Source organism: Anser cygnoides, chromosome 13 (assembly GCF_040182565.1).
Source record: "Anser cygnoides isolate HZ-2024a breed goose chromosome 13, Taihu_goose_T2T_genome, whole genome shotgun sequence".
Classification (NCBI taxonomy): Eukaryota; Metazoa; Chordata; class Aves; order Anseriformes; family Anatidae; genus Anser; species Anser cygnoides.
This window is the reverse complement of record NC_089885.1, coordinates 18,547,753-18,569,961: the sequence shown is the minus strand read 5'-3', so window position 1 is coordinate 18,569,961 and position 22,209 is coordinate 18,547,753. Positions and strand designations below refer to the sequence as shown.

The following is a 22,209-nucleotide window of genomic DNA, read 5'->3' as shown; positions in this document are numbered from 1 at the left end:
TTTATTTTTAAGTTATTTACAGCAATTTTCATTCTTTCTCATCACTATTGGCTCTGGACATGGGGGGGGGGCGGGGGGGGGGGGAAGATAATCTTTCATGTTTACTAAAGCAGACCTCATAACAGGCCATGCTGATTTCCAGCAATTTTCTCTTGCAACATTCAGTTAACACAAGAAAGAGGCTATAGAACAAAGATGTAAAAAAGATACCTCATCCCGCTAGGCTTTTGGGTGCAATTTTAGGAAAACAAAACCAAAAACAATTATAAGTTCCAGTGAGCTTTTACAGCCTACTTCTGTGTCTGAAGATATTAACTTAAACCAAGGTATCTGGTTTAAGCTGGACCAATTTTTAGTTGCTTTAGCTTTTTTATATTAGCTTGTCCGAAAGCAGGAATGAAATTCAAAGCTGTATTTACCTTTCTTACGTGGCCATTTTAATCCAGAAGGCAACTAAATAAATAGATAAAAAAGTCAGAGATACATACCACATTCTATCACGTGTCTATTAAAACCACCTCAGCTTCTGAAGAAAAAACAAATTGTGCTTTAAAGAGCATACCACTATTACAACCCTTAAATGAGAAGCAAGGGAAGTGCCATCATATTCTGATCTACTCATGAGTGCTAACACTAAACTCTACAGAGGTCAGATACTATTTAAGGAATCAAAACTATTTGGATAAATTTTTACATAACTGTATCCTGTTGGAACATGTTCCCAACCAAACTGGAAATATGGAATGAAAATTAAGTGGAATTTTCTTTCTCGATGTCATCCTATTTTGGCATTTTCCAATTAAAGTATTTGTTATGGTAGTCCAAAATTAAATGATTAAATTAAAATTAAATAAGATTAAATTTTAAACTAGTTAGCCCCTACAGAACAGACAAGTAATGATTTCTGAAGCAATTTCTGAAATATTTACATTTAGAGAATGGAAAATTTCCTACAATCCCAAGAAACACACAGTGGTAGTAGTCAGGCACAACACAATCCTGAGGCTACATGTTGTTCAGAAAGCTGAAAGTAAAGACCTCAGGAAATGATCTTTGGTAAAGGCATTATTTAATGTAGATGTTGAAGGAAGTTCAATGGAAAACATTTATCAGAAATTTCCGCCTAGAGAGGAAGATATGCTGTTTTAGGGGAAAATACAAATATTACTCAGCAGACCAAGGGCAAAGGAAATAGGAAATGGGCTAGAGAGTTCTCTAAAATAATCTGTCACTGAAACATGAGAACATACGTGTCTGTTGACAATTCTATTTCAAAGCCTTCCACAACTCAAGATCCTTTTGCGGCACTGTGCCATTATCTGGAAGTTGGCTACTTCCATTTCAGACTTCTAAAAGGTAGGATAAAAATTTAATTTGGTTCCCATGTTGACATATCTTTTGCATGTTTATTATTTGAGCCTTTGGAATAACTCATAGGAAAACCAGGAGCTTATCACGGAAACAATACATCTTAGAAAAGCTGTAGCAGCTGACTTTGCTGCTTTTTACAGACTGCAGAGAAATGCCAATGATGCGGCCAAAATCTTTTAGGAGTCCCTCTTGATGAAAGGGCAGAGTACACCTCTGCAAAGGGTCTCACGTCTGAGCCTGCCCAGGTTTTGACAAGGGGTGGAGCACTCACTTTGGGAGCTGATATGCAGTAAAGGAAACATCTACTCCTCGTATGCAACACATAATCTGTGTGTGGGTAGAGAGAAAGATTGTGCTTTGAAATCTGCATTTTTAACCTTGAAATACTTGACTATTCAGGCACTAAATATAATGAATGGCTTAATTACAATAGTGTAATTTAGAACATGTATATTAGGGTCAGCTTCCAAAGAAATTTAGCCTCATTAATAATTTAAATTTCAGGTAATAAGGTAAAATAGCTGCTTGTTTGAGTGAAGAGAAAATACATACTTATTAACATTTAAGTAATTGTAATTTTATCGCCATACTATTGGTCAAATTAAAAGAAAAATATCTCCTCACACAGGGGAATATACTAACAACCCTTCCATCAGCTGTATCGTTCATTTTCCAGTTTAATTAAAATAAAGTCTCTCAAAGTTAAAAATAAATGTTAGAAGTCATAGCTGCTGCAATTAGAGTTGCATTATGTCTTATACACCTAAATATTACTGGAATGCCCTCAGTTTGACAGATGCTTTTGAGGCTTATCTGAAAACACGGTGGGAAAGAGGGAGAAGTACATTATATGGAATACTCATACTGCTTAATTCCAGATACCAATAATCTGAAACAAAACTCTCTGTATTCCTCAGTGGAAAAAGAGAGGCTCCTCCAGAGGGTGATTTAAGGGCAATTAAATTAGGCCTGTTGTTCTGAATTACACTCAGAAGGCTCATAAAGCTAGGCAAAGTGAGTATGTCCTACAATGTCTGCTATCAGGAACACAAAAAAGAGCAAGCCAGGAAGAAGCAATACCCTAGGTGGATAATCAGCATGACTGCAATCTTTCACTCAACTGGGTGCTTGTCTCTGTATACCTGCTCTCCCTTCTCCATTGTTCACTGTTTGTATCTTTTCCCTCACACCACTTTCTGGTTTAAATTACAGTATCATGTATTCCTGACCATAACCTTAATTTACAGTGTAGATAAATAAATGATTTCATTAAGAAAGATTCAACTAGATAGTGTACTCACATGCCTAAATGCTTACAACATTTCTGAAGTAGGCTTTAGTTTATTGTACATGAACAGAGGAAGTGGATCTTTATAAAACATCCCCTCAGTGAGAACAAAAAAAAACAGTTTAAAGTATTCTCATTCATAAAGCTTGATAACCTCAAGAACGCTAAAATGACTGTGGTTGATGCAGATAAATTTGATGGCAAGAAAAGAGGAATGTAACAGAATCAAAGAGTAGGACATAACGATAGAAGCAATTTAAGCATGATTTTGTCGAAAGGAGAAGGACAAATTACACAAATTAGTTGGGAGATATGATTACATCAGCAAACATGAAAGATGCTCTCTGTGGCTTTGTTTTTATTCCTGTAATTCATCATGCTTCCCTTGGCAATGCTGTGAGGGGTTCCCTGGGTCGCATTGCCCACTCTCTGGGGCTGGCCTGATTCTGCAGGGCACGGATGCTCTGCCTTCCAGAGGCCCTCCTGGCAGCATCCCAAAAGCACCACGCCTGCCCGTTGTGCACACTGGGGGGACTGACTGGAGGGTTGTAGTACTGGCTTATTTTCCAGCTGTCCTTTTGAAAGGCAACCTGAATGCATAAAGCAATGTGGCACTGCACGCTTTCCTCCCATGCAGAGGCAGGATACAGCAAAGCATGCCTGGAGAGTGCCTCAATAACTGCTCTAAAGCACAGATTTAGTGGAAGGAGTTAAAAAAGGGAAAAACATGAAGAAAACAATCCAGTTACCTCCAAGTTTCATGACATTTATATATATTTAGATGGTTCTATCTTTTTTTTAAGCACTGGGTATCTCAAAGCTGTGTAGGTAGTGATGACAGCTAAGTACTCAAATGCCTATGTAAAGTGAGATATCAGATTCAGATAATTTTCTCAAGAAGAGTTCGTGTAAAAATAACTACCACCTTGCTAGGCGCATCAATAAAAAGTGATCATCTTGCCTAATTCTCTTGTGCAGTAGAGATGACTTCTATTGGATCAGGTGTGAGGAATAAGTTTGGGATGAGGAAGTTTGTATTTCGCCTTGCTCTTCCTATAAATACTGCTTAGATAACTGTAAGGTTTAGGCTCCACTGTAAGAGCTACTAGCCTGGCAGTTTATTTTTAAACACTTCTTTAGTTTGACTGTTCATTGTACTGTTAATAGATATATTTTGCAACCTACTGAAAAATAGTCAATATATATATTTCTTTTTAGTCCTACAGTTAAGAAATATATCTATATTTGTTAAAATCTGAACAATTTCAGACTGCAAAAACAGCATATTAACTTTACTCACACCTGGAGCTAAACTATAAAATACTAGCAGACAAAGAAACACCTTCAGGAAACACCCAGCACAGAACAAGGTGATGCATCATTTTAAGTATCATCTTCTGCACATTCTTACCATATCTAGCATGTTTTCTGTATTCATTGGAAGAAATTCTAAGGTAGGAAACCAAGAACTGACTGACTACATGCCTATAACTCTTGGAGGACTGACCACTCCCCATTTGCAAACCATTTGCTAACACATTTACAGCTGTGCAAAGCAGGGTCCCCTTAACAGTCTGTTCTGGTGAGACCTGTGCTCCTTGATTTAAATCTGTGTGGAGTCAAATATGTTCTCCACAAATATAAAAGGTCAAAATATGCAGTGATGACAGGGTATGTGGAAAAACCGAATCCACAGATGTCCATTTTAGAGAGGAAGAAACAAAATTACTCTCAGAGCACAAACGACATGAGTAATCTCTATGCAAAATATACATGTTATATACAACTATTGTAAAATTCCAGTTAATTCCCTTTTACAAAATGCTGCTATCCTACACTGGTGCTAAATTAAACATCTTGTATTTAGCCTATACTCATTTATCTAAAATAATTTTTAAAGTATTAGATGATTCTAAATTGCCATGCTATCCCACCACTTTATATTGGACCAAACTGTTCAATACCTATTTTCACAGTTCAGCAGTATTTACCTTGCTTTTGAGTATACATGGATAAATGAAAACTTAGGGTAACTGTGTGTTCAGCAGCTGTATTTCAAAATTTGGCACAATGAGTCTTCAAACACAGATGAGGTGGGATTAGTTATTTGACTTCTATATCAATAAGATTGAACAATCTGAAGTGTGCATACATTTCAGTACAATTCAGTACAATACATTTCAGTATTTGGTTCAGAAAAGGAACAGGATTGTCTACTTCTGTTTCTCTTATGAAAATACAAAGTCTTGACATAAAACCTTTTTTACTATATGCTGGATAATTATCTTGTCGAATAATAAGACAATGTCAGTTTTGTTCCATTAACTGAAGATACGATAAATTACATGGAAAATGTCCAAGGAACAATAATATCTAGTAACATCATCCCTTGGAGGAGCTATGTTTTTTTCTGTCTCTCCCTACACTGCACATTCAGGATTTTTAGACAGAAAAAGCCCCCAGATTCATCCTACAGACTGAAATGTAAGTACCCAGAAGGGTAAATCAGCTCCATCAAAGTCTGTATGTCATATTATATTTACAACCAGATCCAACTGCATGATGATTGGTATAACATAATCTAGATCAGGCTCACTGAACAAGGTCAATGGAATGGAAGAATTTGCATCCATCTCGCTTTCCCTTACCAAAGAATATATATATGCATCTGTTATAGCAGCAGATAGTCTGGCCAATGTTTTCTCATTTTTTCCTGTATGCAAATCCAGCATATCTCAAAAATTCTGGAGTATACACTACAAATAACTCTGTGCTATAAATAATCTGCAAAAATATGCACAAACCAAACCAAAACAAAACACCACCATGTATTTTAGGGCAGCAGTCTGCTTAGCTTTGGTGAAAGCCCATGAATTCTTAAATATATGACTTACTTCCTGACTTGAGTAGTGGGCTAATTTTGCTCTATAACTCTGGAATGATTTTCAATTTAAAAAGGTCATTTTGGGATATTTTTGATCAGTACAAATAACGTAAGACCTAAAGCATAATTAAAGATGCTGCATTGCCGGTGTATTTCAAGGATCTTTCCAATTACATGTGGAGAAATTAAAAAACACAGACTAAATCAGGCTAAAAGGGTCCTCTGGAGGTCCTAGTCCACCTAGCCCAACATTCCTCTTTAAGCAGGGTCAGCTAGAATGAAATTTTAATAAAATAAGATACATAAAGACAGGACAGTAACAGCAACAATATGACCTTGCAATAAATAGTTACATAACAAATTCTCAATTAGTGACCTTTAATAATCACTGGCAAACATTTAACAAAATTTGCGACAAGACTGAATTTTTATTTTTTATTCCTATTTATTTATACTTTTATGACCACAAGAACTGTAGAAGAGAACCAACAGTCTACTTGGTTCGCAGTCTTGCAGAGGAAAACAATGAGATATCACTTGGTTCAGACTGAGGTATGGACACATATCTCTTTATGGTTTAGATCGGATACATCTCAGAACAGTCTGGTTTATTAATACTGTAGAAAATATCTAGCCGATATTTTATTTCAGATGTGGGCTGAACAGATTGTTAAGTGTTTCCAATACAGAGCGAAATGTTCTCATGTTCTTTGAAGTGCTGCAAGTCATGGATTTGGGAGTGCAAAACAGTAAATGACTCACAGGCAACCTGGTACAATAGGATTTAGTGTGCCTTTATTGTCTGATATGGAGAGATACAAACAAATGTCAAAAACCACCCCCCAGGAAAACTCAAAAGAGCAAAGCAAACTCCAGTGCAAATAATATTTCAACTTTTAGTTTAGGGGATTTAGGTATCTTAATTTTATAAAAATGTTTTTACAAATCAGGTACACAAAACTTGTATGTTATAATCCCACACTGTTTCAGTTCTAATTATTATTATTATTATTTTTTTATTATTATTATTATTTTCTGTGCCTACTCTTCACATTGTAAATATTTCTTTGGTTCATTTTGGTTGCATCAGTATCTTTAGAATTTCAAAAAAATTGGACGGTATTAAGAAGTCTGAGACATGGAAACTTGTACAACAGCTTGTATGACACTACATTAAAATGGAAAAGAACATGTGACACCGTTATCAACTTGCAATAGCTGATATAACAAACACTGAGTCTCTAGAGATACTGGGAGCATATTGAAACCACTCGTATAATACAACAAGCAAGTTGTATGTTATCGTTCATAAAAGGAGTTACTGATAGTCAAAGAAAATTGTTTAGAGCATGCAAAATAGCTCATAACAAATAATCTACAATGGCTATAAGCTTTGGTGCTTGTGAGGATATACTATTCAAGTAATTTGAAATTTAATTAGATTCTATTTTAATTTCCATTCTTGTTTTAGGAGGCATAATGAAAAAATGTCTTTGAAAACATAAGAAATTAGCCCACATTCAGCTTTTGATTGCTGACTTAATCCATACTTCTGTATGTCGCCATAACACTTTTTCATTTTATGTTCATAACTATTCAGTGAAACTTCTGGATAAACACACTGGAATGCTTTGTGAGGTGAAGATCTGATGATACATCTTTCTATTTCTTTTCACTAACTGTAGATAAACTAGTTCCTTTTTCTAAGCATTCCACTATCTTTCAATCAGACCTCACAAAAATCCTTTCCACACTACTGGTTCAAAACCTAGCCATCCCAAAGCACTCAGGACATCACTTCCCTCAACATGTCTGGCTGTAGTACTGTAACGTCTTTCAGTTTACTGTCTTTAAGCCAGTTTACCTGGGTAACCTCAATTTTATGGCTCTCTCCTCCATTGTATCCACTATTGATCAAGAACAAGCAGCTTGCAAAGGAGTCAAGAGCAAGAAGCCTATAATTCTCTTCAAACTTCATGGGTTTACAGACTTTTGCCAATGGTCAACCAGTCGGTATGACTAAAGTGAATGCAGATGATGAGAGTGATTGGCAATGAGTATCTAACTACATCACAGGGTTAGGAAGAAATACGATGAAGCTGAGCAGAGGTAGAATATGTGTAAGAAGTAATTCTACATAAGCCTTGAAAATGTCTGGAGGCTTTTTTGGAACCTGACTTCCAGTACTTCTTCAGAAATTTTGCTGTGTCCTGAAAGTCAGTGATATTTTGACAGGGGAGCATGCATTTATTATTCATCTTTTACTCAGGTATTCTGAGTTTTTCTTATTTGGTTGTTTATTCATCTTGTATGGATTACAGTCTTTCAGTAAATGTTAAGTAAGAATTTGAATATATTATGTAGTTTCCTACATATATACAGTACAAAACCTCTATTAAAGAAAGAAAAGGCTGCATGATTTTTGCAAATAGCAGATCAAAGCTGCCTGTGAAAAGCAGTGGTGACTTAATAAGAGAACTGGGATTGCTTTCCAAAGGCCACTCTTAATCCTTTCATATAAAATTAGTATATGGAAATAGAGTTAGGTCATACTTCAATTTTTTTTTTCTGTAATTAAGAAGTCTAACTTGAGTATTTGTCTAAAATTTGTCTAAAATTACTAAACACGTGACTATAAAAAGCTTAAAACCAACTTCCTTTAAGTACTAATGCATGATACACACACACAGAAAAAAAAAAGCCATGGAAATGAATGCAGCATTGCTGACACAGTTTGATGACAGATATTTTCATTTAATATACCATGTATAAATAATTAATTTTTGAACTCTGACATTACTGCACTAGAAAAGCTGCTGTGCACAAATTTAGATCTCTACATATGCATAGTGAAAGAGCTCATTTATTCAATCACATATATTTTTGAAGATTTATGTATAACGTAATAGTAGAAATGGAAAACACAGGAAATCGAAGTGCTAACCATTTTTATTCCTAGAAGCGTAAAATTTTCTGCACATAGTGAGATCAAATGCATAATGTGTACCATGATGTAACCTACTAAACATACGAAATGCTTAAACAGCAAGTTATGAATAATTACTGTTGGCTCTTGGATACTTGTTCTCACCTACACCTGTTTTTTAAATCATTAAGAACATCTCAGCAAGACTATTTTTAGTGTAAAATGTATTTAACTAGGCCTGTGGTCCTAATGCCATTCCCACAAGTTTTGAAGTTTTACCAATAAAATTCCCCATCTGAGAATTCATTGAAAGAAATAGGGTTGATTTTTTGCCTCATATTTTATAGTTAAAAACACATTTAGGTTCTCACTATAATGGGGTAAATTTTCAACTGTGAAGACCAGCAGAAATACATCTAATATACCACACTAAACAGGACAGAAAGGACAGAGAGAGTTTTTTTTCCCCATTTATGACACCTCAGCAGGACATAAAATTTAAGCAAGTAGAGCAGTCTTAACTATTCTAGAGCAAGTTAAAAATAATTTTGGATTTTGTCTTAGCATATACTCTGGAAGATAAATTGCACATTCCTTTAACAGCCTTAGGTATTTGGCTCTATGCATCCGAAGTCAGATAAAAATAATAGTAGTCCATAAAGAATACAAATGTATTTGTCTTTTCTTATTCAACAAAAGACAGAAGTGGAAGGAGACTATTTGATATAAAATTTTCTTCCTATTTTTAATGTAGAGTTTGGAACCATCTTCATGAAGAAGGGAGATACTTGAGTCCTGTATGGCTTAAATAGATACTGAAAATTATTTTGCTGATCTCTGTTATTGAATTGCTAAGAAACAATTAGTTTCCAAGAGGAATCAGTCAGTTAGAGGCCTTGTTTGAAATTATAAGAAATAAGAAGTTAGTCATTCAGAAATCTCTACATTTTCTCCCCATGTAAATATCTCAGCAATGCTTCTTTTAAATATATTTTGTTTGAAGCAGTATTTCCTAGATAAGAAATAATAATTACACTTCTTTCATCTGTTTGGTTCATCTACTCCTATAGTTAAATTGTCCTTCAGCATTTTAATTGACTGCCAGTACTGTTCATGCTGTGAGAAGCGTTAAGTCACAAGAGACTTAGAAATATAGTTATAACTGTATTTTAAGAGGTACCAATAGGGTCGTTATTATTATTATGTTGTAACAGCAAAAGAGCTAGCTTACGTTTAAATGGATTTGTTCAGTTTAGGAAACTCATTGTTTGGAAACAACCTATTTTAATGTCTTTGTGAAACATAATGCAGATGCAGGAAAACGGCAGCATGCTTATGAAACTATTACTGTGAGTCCCATGGTTCCCCTCATCTAGTTCATACTCCGCTCTGAGTTCATTATCATCACACAGAACTAATGTGCTCTGTTCTACTAAACTCACAACACAATTCACCGAACAAAAAGCTCTGTGAACAGCTCATGGCTGAGCTAATAAATCCAGCCTTTCATTTGTTCTAGTGTTTATGGTGTAAACACAACCCAACTGTCCCTTATCCTTGCATTGACAAAGGACGTTAAACATCAGTGCAACAATGACTTCTAAACCTCATCTCCATCCTCCCAATCATCTCTTTCCCTAAAATGTGCTCCTCCTTTTATGTGAGCTGTCAGGGTTTCTGTACCTCCTCCAACCTGGCCTATTTTTAAAAGCCAGACAGAAGTCTCTGTTTCATGCTTCAATAGACCTTTGTACTTAAAAAAAGTCATTGTTGCACAAACTGACTATCTCTAGAAGGCTGCACAACAGTTTCCTGACAGCTTGTTTTGAAGAATTTTCTACTTCCTCCAATTTTTTCTAAGCTCTTCAGTAGATCTATTTCTTAACCGATTATATTACTGTGTAACACAGACACCTCAAAAATACCAAGTTGCATTAGAAAGACTTACTTTCCACGAAATCTTATACAACAAATATTAATAGTGTGCTGAAGGAATACCTGGAAACAACTTAACTACTTATTGTTCATCTAGATTTATACTTTTAATTTGGAGTGATTAACCTAAAAGGTTTAGAATAGACCACTATTTCATTCTTGTCAGAGAAAAAAACACACACAAAACTTGTTTTCCAAAATGGAACACTTACTTTTTATTTTACTTACGAAAGATTATTTCTGAAAACTACGGCAAACTTTTGTATTTGTCCCAAAGACATTTGTATTATTTCAACAAACATTAACAGCCAGAATATAATTCTATATTTTAAAAAACTCCAAGTTGGTCTGACAGTGTTTCCAGTTTAAAGAATCACGCAATCCTCAAGAAGCTGTTTTTATAATCAAGGGAACAGTTATTAAGATGAAGCATCTACATATCTGTTGAAATGCACAGTAGAGATAAAATCCTATGTTTGTTTTTAGCTGTCACTGGAATGAAACCAGAGGTAAAATTTGCCTCACTGTTTTTATTTCATTTTATTCTATTTTATTTTATTCTATTTTATTTTATATTATTTTATTTTATTTATTTTATTTTATTCATTTCATTTCATTTTATTCATTTCATTTTATTCATTTCATTTCATTTATTTTATCCATCTGAAATCTGAATATCTATCTCTGGTCTTTTTCTTTGGAACCCACATAGCTCGTGACACACTATTTCCTTAAACACTACTGCCTTTGTGAAATATTTCAGTAGAACAAACACTGCAGAATGACTTGTATAAGAACCAACTCAAAACTCTGACCATTCAGTCACCACACCACCTGGGGGACTTCTGTCTACTACTACACTTAGCTTCAATCCCAGAGAACATCCCATGCCAGGAATTGAGCAGAGCTGAAAATGGAGCACAAGGAGCTTCCAGATTTAGTTCAAGAGCTCCCTAAAAAGATCCCTTAAATCTGCCTTCACAGGCACATAAAGACTTAAAACAAAGATTGTTTACAAGCTTATTAGTGCTGTTAATGCTATTATCAGTGATTCCTCCTGGTTTTCTTTGCAATACCAGGATTAAAAGAATGGGAGAAAGGGCAAAATTAACTTTCTCCAATAGGAGAAATCCTAGGAAAAGCTAGGAATATCCCCAGAATAGTCCCAGAAAATAACTTGCTCAAGGACAGAAAATGCAATGTTTTCTGCTGATGTCTAAGTTACACAAAGCCATTTAGGAATATATCAGCCTAGGAACAGACATGGCAGCGGACCCATGAAATTCTCCCCTCATCATTACGAATTTGACAGACTAGATGAATATCATATCATAAGCCTAGTAATTGGATGAATAACTACAGTAAAACCCAGTGATTTAATAAAAACTATTTCTCAGAGACTAAGAGATCTGTTCCCTGGACTATGTATTTTTCCCTATCCAACTTGGTATGGAAAGGAAAGATACTGGAGTATGACAAAGGGGAAGGGGCATGACAAACAAGGGTGGGTGAGTCCTGTGAGTACAGGACTGCTAAAAGCCTGAAAATGAGAACGAGAATCAGTTCTGATTCTGATCTGATCTTTAAGTATGTATTGAATGAGGCCCACATGAAAATTTGAAAATACGAGTCTTGCAAGTCATGAACTATGAACCCAATCCACCCCATCTGAAGGATCAGGTAATGACTGTAGTAACTAGGACTGTCATCCTGAACTCAGTTGAAATTGGATTGCTTCACCCCATAAAACAGACTAATGGTTTGAAGCAGCGAAGTTATTTCTAAAAAACCTTCTCTAATTTGCATAAAGATATTAATATTCTGAAAGAATGCCGTCTGGTACATTGGTGCGAATATAATTAACAAAATCAACATAGCGTTTACATTAGTATTTGTTTTGATATACAACAAAATGTGCTGAAGACAATGTTTTTGGAATAAACTGGTATTTGTTTTTTCATGGATGGAATGAGTTGGCCTAAAAGCTTGATTATCATTCAGGATTTTAATTACAGCCATAGCAATGAATGCTTGCAAATTTCAACAATAGCTTTCAAGTTTTTTAGTCTTAATCACTCTTCCCTCACTGTAGAGCATATATTTTTAAAAGTATTGTTAAAACAGCAATTCACCCTATAGGGCAGGAGATCCCTCAAGATCAATAAAATCTTAACCCCAAGGGGCTTGACTAGCAGATAAACTACAGCTGATGCTCAGAACCAACTAAGTTTAACTTCAAATCTCTCAAGGAAAAAATACTTCCTCTAAAATTCTATCTGCTTTAAGCTCTACAGAAGATTAATGGCTTTCTACTCCCCAAAAGCAAAAAAGCCCCTCTCATTGTCTTAGGCAAGCCCACAGAACATTTTGCAACTGGTTTCAGATCCTTTAAATGCCTTTCTCTTTTATTGCCATCTACAATAGTAATTATTTTCAGTACTGTTTGCTTTATATTAAAAACTGCTGAAGTTTAATGTTCTCCACTGAAACTACACTCATAATTAATCTTCCACCAGTTGATACATTTTAATAGCACTTACAACATTAATCTTTGGAGTCAGCTAAGTCTAATAAAATTTAAGAGGAATTCTCGCATTAGTACATCAGTGCTCCAAACTATTTTGTTTGTCATCCTTCTATTTCATTTAGCTTTGTTGATTTGAACAATGTCAATATAAATAGAAAACTAATTATAAATAATATTTCTGAAGTGAAGGAAGGAAGGATTTAAAAAAGGATGAAATCTTTCCTTTGTTAATTTTCTTTATTTTTTTTCCACTTTCAATGTGACACATTTGCTGCTGTAGTATATATTATCTGACTTTTGCATAGATCTTTATTCTTGACCTTATTATTTGCCAAAGTATGCATTTATACAATGTACATGGCTTACATCCAGGGATCTGAGAAGAAATGTTGCTTTTTTTTTTTTATACAAGAATTTTATGCTTTTTATTGTTGTTAAACCAAATAGTGCAGTTCTATATAATGAATTCAGCATAATGAAATGCCTTGAGTTTATTTTCAGTTTCTCTTTTCACTACATAAATTTCAGTCTGAAATTAGACAGAAATGTAAGACTTTCTCATTTTACTGCTGTTCTTGTACTATTTTCAATTTGTCTTATACCGGCCTGCTTTACCGTTCTTATTTAATCAAAGACTACTTTGAAGCTAGGGAGTATCTCCATAACACAACTTCCTCCTGCTAGAACATTAGGATGGTGATGGGGGTAAAACCAAAGTTTTCTTCTTGCAAGTGAACCATGCTTGGCTTAATGTTTTCCCTTCTATTTCTTTTCCTAATTATTTATTACATTTTTACTCCGAATGATATTATTGTATTTAATAATCTCAAAACCTCTATACAAGGTATCACTGATTTATAATTGGATCATTTTGAAAATGTCAGTACTCATCTGTGCTTCAGCAAATACGGACTAGTACAACCATCACAGTTCAAAGTGCTAATGCTTTTGCTAGTATTGATTACCAAAAAAGTTTCCTGTTGCCATAGGAACTCTAATCTAAAAAAAAACACATTTAGAAACCTTCTGACATTAATATTCTCTGGCCAGGAGGCTACTCAAGTCAAGTACATAAATAAGAACCCAGGAAAATCAGATTCTGTCTGTTCTTTGTCATTAATGTAAACAGGGTTAGATTCTGATAGCTGAATTTTAAAGAAAAAACTGACGGTCAGAATTTCTAGCGTTATTAAGATAAAATTATTCCCACTGAAATATAAAGCCTGCTTCTGTTAGTTACAGCCAGTATTTAAATTTGGTACCTTTCAGCCAGTTCTCGCTCTATCAGTGCGTGCACATGAAATACACGTTACGTGTGTAATATGAACTTCTCATCTTATAAAAATTACCTTTGGTCGGACTTGAGAAGGGAGCCCTTGGTAGAAATGCAAAGATAACATGTTGAATACTTGCTCTGCAGTACATAGGTTCTCAAAGCACTATATTCTCACCTTTATGAAACCCTCAATTCTCTGTCACACAGAAAGATGTCTGACAAGTATCTACCCAAATCCTACTGTAATACTATACTATGAAGTCCATTTATAATCTTTTCATTTTAGTTTAAAACATGTTCCTGAAGAAAACCCTTTTATCACGCCAGTTTTGTTAAGTCTGTGATATTTCTTTCACCATTTATTATTGAAATTGAATAGCCTACAGGTGCATCATAATGAACAGTAGCTGTACGCAATCTATCTTCAGGCTGTCCAACAAGGTGACACTGAAAGACTTTAATTTTAAGTTGGATAAAATTGTCTTTCTTACTGAGCTTTAAGGTATGAAATGGTTTGTGTTTTGACAGCTTATTTAACAGGCTTTGCTAACTTCACAGGCAATTTTATATTCAGTCATAAAGCAATGTAACTAGAGTCAACCAGTTCCAGAAGGAAGAAAATGACCGGTAAAGATCATATAAGAAATAGTAAAAATGCATTCATTGTAAAAAGAAAGAGAAAAAAATATATAAAATAAATCAAAGTTTATGCTTGCTTCACTTTTCCTTCTGCAACAGCTCTAACATTCAATGCATTTTACTGAACAGTCTTGTTACTCTAAGGCAAATATAATGATTGTATCACAATTTTCCTGCCTAATTAAATAGAAACAGCTTTCTGAGTCATATCCAAAGAGGCTCTGCAGTCTTGCTAAAACACTCTTACATGCACATGTTTGGAAAAGCTATCATTCTAAAACAGCCTTTTATTTACTCTCACCTGGCTAAACATTTCACATCTCTATCTATGTTTCTTTTTTGAGAATACCCCTTTAACTCTTAGTTCAACATTTCATACCAGCTTGAAGATCAGCCTGGAATGTTTCATTTTTTGAAAGGTTCTGTATTCTGTGTATGACTAACAGGAGTTTTGAGATTTTGAAGGGAAAAAAATAATTGACCAGCAAGACTGGTCTATAGCTAAATTAATCCAAAAAGCCTGTTTCCATTCTGCAAGAAGCACTACTAAAGAAAATACTTGTTAAAAGGAGAAGATAAACATGGAGCTATCTCAATCAGATAAACATTATATGAAAGAATAACTGTAAGTATACTAAACCACAAAATACTAGACTTAAATGTTCAGCTCTGTCCTTACTCTTCATGATGAAAAAGCTTTGTTCAAAATTCTTAAAATCTAATTTGTCTGTTATTAGCCTTTGCATTTTCATTTTCTCTCTAGTACTATTTCAGGTTTATGAGAATTTTCCCTGAATGTGTCATTTCAATATAACAATATTTTTTGTTTAAAAATGTAATTCTATGCATATGTTCTTGAAGTTGTGATGCTTTCAGTTTCATAGTACAGGGATTACTGCAAAAATATCACCAAAAAAAAGGCATAGTAATCAAAACAAATTAAAAAACTTTAATGTTATTACTGGAGACATAATTCATTTTATGCAGTGCTGGTTTAAGGAAGAACAAGGGAAAAATCATTTGTAGTGCACTTCATTTTTTGAAGCTGAGGTTCCCTACAAATTTTAAATTCTGCTTTCTATACAATGCTAATATTTTGGAACAATTTGGTAGATTAAATTGTATATTAAACACACCAGGATTTTCAAACTGGGTGGCTTTTAATCTGTTCTCCAGAATGGGAGACTCTGGAACTTAGAATACACCAAACACAACATCTACGTTTGTAGGTGGAGTTTGTAGCTACAGTACACAGAAACAATCCCATTCAAAACCAGACCAGACAGCAGAATCAGTAGTTATGCCTGCTTTTCAAACACAACTAAGTGGTTAAAGAATTCCCTGCAGGTGTGGTGACCTATTCTGTGCTGCTCTTAGCCTGATTTGGAGCTATCTTCTTAGGAAACCACTGTGTGTAATCACCAGATGTTATAATCATCAGATTACAGACTACTCTGGGGTAAACATCACTAACCTTGCTGTAGCTAGACCAATGCAAAATTGAGTGCATTAAACGGACAAGTATAGGAGCAAGGTTCACAGCTGTCATGGCACTCTTCTCAGAGAAGAGATGGAACTTTTCTGCATTTGCATTGAGATTATTAAATATCAAATACACATTTTTGGAAAGTGGGTAGAACTTTCCAAAAGCACTCCCAAGACAATTGTCCTAACCACCAAATCAGAGAATTAAACTTCTCCCTTACTCGCTTTCTCTGGCCCATCAATGATTATTTTCAATAATGGAACTGATTTAATTGGAAGGTATCTGAGTATGACTCTGATTATGGGGGTACAGTACCTTTGTAGGAGAGGACAAAGAATTCCAATCAATTACCAACTCAGGACTCTGACTAATTACTTATGGTCTTACATGATGCATCTATGAAAACAGTCTAACATGTTAACCAGCATTTACATCACAGGGAAAGAGTTCATCTGGTAAAGCTCTCTTTAGGCAGTGCTCTATCTGTATGAAAGGTGCAGTTTGCGGTCCAAGTATTTAAGAGGAATAGAATTTATCTGAAATGAGGCTGCTAACAGCTTCCAAGGAACTGCCTGCTTCACAGAAAAATGAGACAAAAAAGCAAGAAATGTTCATTAACTACTCTGAATAAACAAAGCAGGATGGAATGGCAGTTAGATGATGTTTGTTTTTTCACATATCATGATGTTTCCATATTATATAGTTTCAGAAAACAAACTATCAGGGAAATTACATTATTGACCAATTTACCAAAGATATGTTGACCTTTCTCAGCTAACCAATTCCTTTTCCAAAATTAAATCAGACTTTTTTTTTTAAAAAAAGTATGTTTATGCAGATATCACAGACAAAAAAAAACCAACAAACAAAAACATAAAAAATCCACAGATCAGATTCCAAAGCTCAAGTTCAATTAACATCTTTAGAGCAATTTCTATTTAGAAAGTTCAGCTTCATTGAACAGAATAAGACTTATTCATTAATTACCTTCAGGTATGAGAAACTTGGGAAATAACTGAGACTATTACGAAAAATTTCAAAGAAATAATACAGAATATTTCATATTACTGAGCATTAGTGTTCAAATCCCTCTGCAGCCATTGCCATACATTATGCAAATATTATAATGAACTTGTATACCAATTAGAAATTTCTTGGAAGTTTTAAGAAGAGGAAGCACGTTTAGCGAGCCCTTACACACACTCTGGTAAACCACATCTCCTTTTCCTAGCATGAGTTATTATCAAATCCAAGTAAAGAATGGTTCCTGGTTCAGTTCAGATTTGAATCACCTTGCTCACATAGTGAACACTAACATCCCTATGTAACTAAAACTGTTACATACCTGTTAGACTTCGCATGTAGCCAATACACCTTAACATCATTTATATAGATTTCAAAACATCTACATGACTAACAAAGTCACTTACAGCAAACTGAGCTCAGGAACTTCACTGTCACTATGGGGAAAGCCAGCTGACTAAGCAATATGCTGGACAGAGCACTAAGAGCTCCCCGCTAACTCAAATAGTGACTTATTCCTCTTTACCAAAGTTAAATACAAACATTCTTCCAACTCACATTTTCAAACTATGTAAGCCTGACTCAACCAATGCCTTGCTATATCAGCACTTCACACATTTTTGTATAACCTGTGCATTTTAAAATTTGCTTTAGTATCATCTAATTTCTCTATTATGCAAGAGAAAAACACTCGTCTTCAGTAGTCCCGTGAGTATTAATTATTCACTTCACTAATTTCAGTAAACACAGAAGTATGATACCTACCAGATCCAAAGTCTTGACTAAAATTAATAAAGCCTGTGGAAGAGATATTAAATGTTGCACTACTAGGCAAACGTTCTCATCAACTATACCCAAATATGCCTGCTGTGTCCAGAATTACTTGGATACCAACCATCATTACTGTGAAAGGAGAGAGCTTCAGAGAGAACTAAAAAGCTTTATGTGTCCTAAGCTTTTTTGTTCATAGTTTTTGCTTAAAAAGAGATCAAAACTAATCAAAGAGACTACAAGTCCAATAGTCGCTTGTATATCTCTTGCTTGCTAAAGTGTAGGCTTTAAAACATGGAGCCAGGAAGCAAATCGTGAAACACTAAGCTTCAGTATCTCTCACCTATCTGCAGTATATATGTCACCCTATTCCAGTTCTCTATATCATGGTACTATACTTGGAAAAATTGGTGCCTGTCTGCTTATGCAATGTGGCCTATATTAGTAAGAAAGCTTTGCAGTTAGCAATTGCTTACATTCTGGAAGAAAATCCCTAGAATATATACGTACACACACATATATGTATATATATATTTAAGGATGTAAAGAAACATAGCATTTCGATTCTAACCACAAAATCACAACATTTTATAGCTCACTTCCACATGTAAAAATACTTAAAAGGAAAACACTGAGCTAAAGAAGAATAATGTACGTCGCCAAAGCATTGTGTGGCTGTAAGTTTTTGCCTGTTCTCTTCTGCAAAAACACTTTCTCACACAGAGCAGTAGTGTTTTGAGCCATGTCATTTGAGAAATTAACAGATCAATGGATGTGCCATTAATGCTTAACATGTTAACTGGCCCATTCAATACCACACATTTCTTAAATTACATGGAGAGAAAAAAGAACAAATTCTCATTATTTGTGATTTTAAATGATGGCAGTGTATGTCTGAAAGAGTGTAAAATACTGTTGAATTTTTTGCCTTTGCTTACATGCTGTATATAGTCCTTCACAGACGCACTTAATTGACTGGAACAATTCTACTTGGCTTCAGTGATTTTATAATTTGTCATAACCATCTCACTAGCTGTTGAGGAGACAGACTTCTTCCTCATACTGCCAAAACAATTGTATGAAATACGGTTTGGTTTAATTAAAGTATAATTAATGTCTTGAATTTTAATTACTTCTGCTGTGATCTGGAGATGAAAATATTCTTCTGCCAGAATAATATGTATAATATGAAATGGACATGCTTAGTATTAATACCCACTCTTTATCAACTTCAGTAATGAGTTCCTTTGATTGAACAGGCAGCATGTGGGAAAAAAACCCTACTGCTTTTCTGCCTGTCAGAATGCAAATGTAGTTGCTGAAAACAGAATTTATTCATTTCACATGGCTTGCAAAAATATTTTTTTTTTTGAATGCTAAAGGCTATTAGATTTTCTTTTTTATGTAGTTGATGCTACTTGGAAAAATACTTCATGGTTAACAGGCAAGGAGCATTGAGTGACATGTTGACATCAAAATATTTTTGCTAAATATACGTGTTTTAAATTTTAATTCAGTTCTGGAAGGATGTGAGACAAAATTCCCTGCTGAATTAAATATAGAGCACTAGTGATCCTGTGTCAGGTTATTTGGAAAACATGGTGGAAATGTTTACTACACAAATTAAAAATTTGTGTAGTAAATTTGTGTACTTAAAACTTGTCTGTAAGATATTGTTATTGTCAGCTATGACACAGTTAGCATATGGTTCACTACTGCTGACCAGAGTTTAACAGTTGATAAAATAATGGAGCCGGAACAAACAGTTCCTTCAGTGTTTACCTGTTAACCATTAGGGAAGCCTAGTATTTTTCTTTCCTGGATTTGTTAAAGGGTAAATATTGTTAATTTAGGAGAAAAACAAACAAACTACTACCTTTCAAACATGTAAAGGGAAGGAATTTTCATAGCAAGTAACAGAAATTGAAGACAGAAAAAAAGTATAAGATCTCTCAGGGACATCATCATTTTTTCTGTTGGCAATGAAAACTTTTTTTTTTCTTTTGAAGATTCATAGTGTTTGAGAGATTTAAGAGATGCTTAATCCCTTAACATTAGTACTACATGAGATATTATTTTAGCTGTAGTAGTTACTTTTTTTTTTTTTAATTGGCTAAAATATCATGGCTCAAATTTTATTTTGTGAATGGGAAAATATGGTATTTCTGCCACTTAAAATGAGAATGTAGTATATAAAGCATTTATAACACACAGTCTCCTCAATGATCTAAAAAAAGGTGCTATTGTTGTCACCACCTTCTGATCCTCCTTCTCATGCCTGCTTGGGATTCCTCCACTTACCTCCAGAGGAGAATGTTTAACAATCAGAGCTAAGAAATCCTCAAAAGGTGACTCGAAAAATTAATTTCCTTCAGGTTCAGAACAAAATACTAGTATATGCAAAAAAATCTTACACATTCAGAAAAACAGAACTAGAAACATATGTAATAACGTATGACTTAAAATGAACAGTATAGTTATTTTAAATATTGAAATGTTTTTGAAGACAGAAAAACATCTCAATTAGTAGTAGCATCATTCAAAATCTGGCAAGCTAAGTTTTCAAATGCCAAATATTAAAATTTATTACAAATACAACAAATACAGAACTAACATTCCCCAGCATTACTTTACATTAAATCCAGATTACCTCCTGTCTTTAGAAGGAGCATTCTGTATATCTACCGTATAAATGTGTGAATTGCAAAAAGAAGATAAATATTCTTGGGCGTTTTGTTTAAAACATGATTTCTTTCAAACAATGAAATGCAAATATTACACCGAGACACATCCCATCTGCCTCAGTGTGCAAGGCTTTTCTTAGCCTTGCTCTCCTCCATTACACCTCCGATTTTCACTGTGAGTCAGAGCTGGCTCAGCTCCTCAGCAGCAAAACAGCCAAATTCAGAGTTGTTGCTCCAAAGATGAGGAGCAGGGGCTGGTATAGTAAGGGATGGGAACAGGCTAGCCAGATGCCAGAAATGTGACCCAGATAGTCCCAGAGCAGAGGAAGAAGTAATTACTGCCTTTCAGTAAGCTTTCCCAGCTCTTGGAGTCACCAAGGTATCTGCATGCACAGATAGCAGCTACAGCAATCCCGGCTTTACAGAGCCCTCCCAGGCCATCTTTCACACGGTTATTTTGCTGTCCCAAGCAACCTCAGGCTCTGTGCAGCTGATGACATTTCCTGTGTCTAAATCCGTCCATGTCCACAGAAAACCAGAACTCAACACTGCTTTCACAATTACATGAAAATGGGGAGTGACTGCATTGGAGGACACTATCTAACTCAGGGGACAGCAATTGAAGGCTTTTTTTCACTCATCCCTGACGCAGAAAGATCTTTGCTCTTTGTCCATTCTTGAGATGTCCTCTACTTTCAAACTGTTCAGCTATGAATCTCCCAGACAAAACACCACATGCTGTGCACTTGGGTATAGGTCAAGAGCTACTGAAACTGCTATAGAATCTTAAGTAGTAAATGTTAAAGGATAAAATAGCGGATGTGTTTTACATTGTACTTTAACATACATGCATTCAATTTATTATGAAAGCTGCTGAATTTGGCAGGCTTGCACTGGCTCCCATGGGACAGTAAGTCCATTTATTTTTCCATGTATTGTTCTTTATGATAATCCTCACAAATACAAAAGATCTCTCTCTTTAGACAGGCTAAGAGAAGACAAGCTTAATAAGGATTGTCACTCTCCCTTAGATCCCCAGCTGCCCAATGGGAGAAATGAAGATCCATGCATCCAGTTCCCTAACAAGCACAAACAAAATTTATGATAAGGTAGCTTGTAGTTGTTGGGTGAGTCACTCCAGCTATGTAGTAAACAGCCAATTTTAAAAATTGTAAACAAAAAGAATTAAAAAAATCTAAAAGAAAGGTTGTTCTAAACAATGCAATTTAGAACATGCCAGTCCTTGGCTACTGTTTTGGCTGCTTTATGTAGTAAGCCTTACTGGGTTAGCAGGAGATTCCCTTGACATTAAGCAAGCAGCTACAAATCTGCTGTTGAGTCCTTGACTTTCTGCATAAAGGTTGCAGCATGGTGGTAGCATTCCTTGGACTGCTGGGAC

At 34.9% G+C, this 22,209-nt stretch overlaps 1 protein-coding gene across 2 annotated transcripts in view; it reads left to right on the top strand.

The window, feature by feature from the left end:
- Window positions 1–1,209: 1,209 nt before the first annotated feature.
- KLHL4 (kelch like family member 4) overlaps window positions 1,210–22,209 on the top strand; it is an 81,359-nt gene continuing 60,359 nt past the window's right edge. Inside the window, exon 1 of one of the 2 annotated variants that reach the window (XM_048077449.2) lies at window positions 1,210–1,356. In XM_048077449.2, the coding sequence (XP_047933406.2) occupies window positions 1,239–1,356 (118 nt within the window). In that variant the 5' untranslated portion in view covers window positions 1,210–1,238. The remainder of the gene's footprint in view (window positions 1,357–22,209) is intronic. The other variant, XM_048077454.2, reaches the window with a different exon arrangement.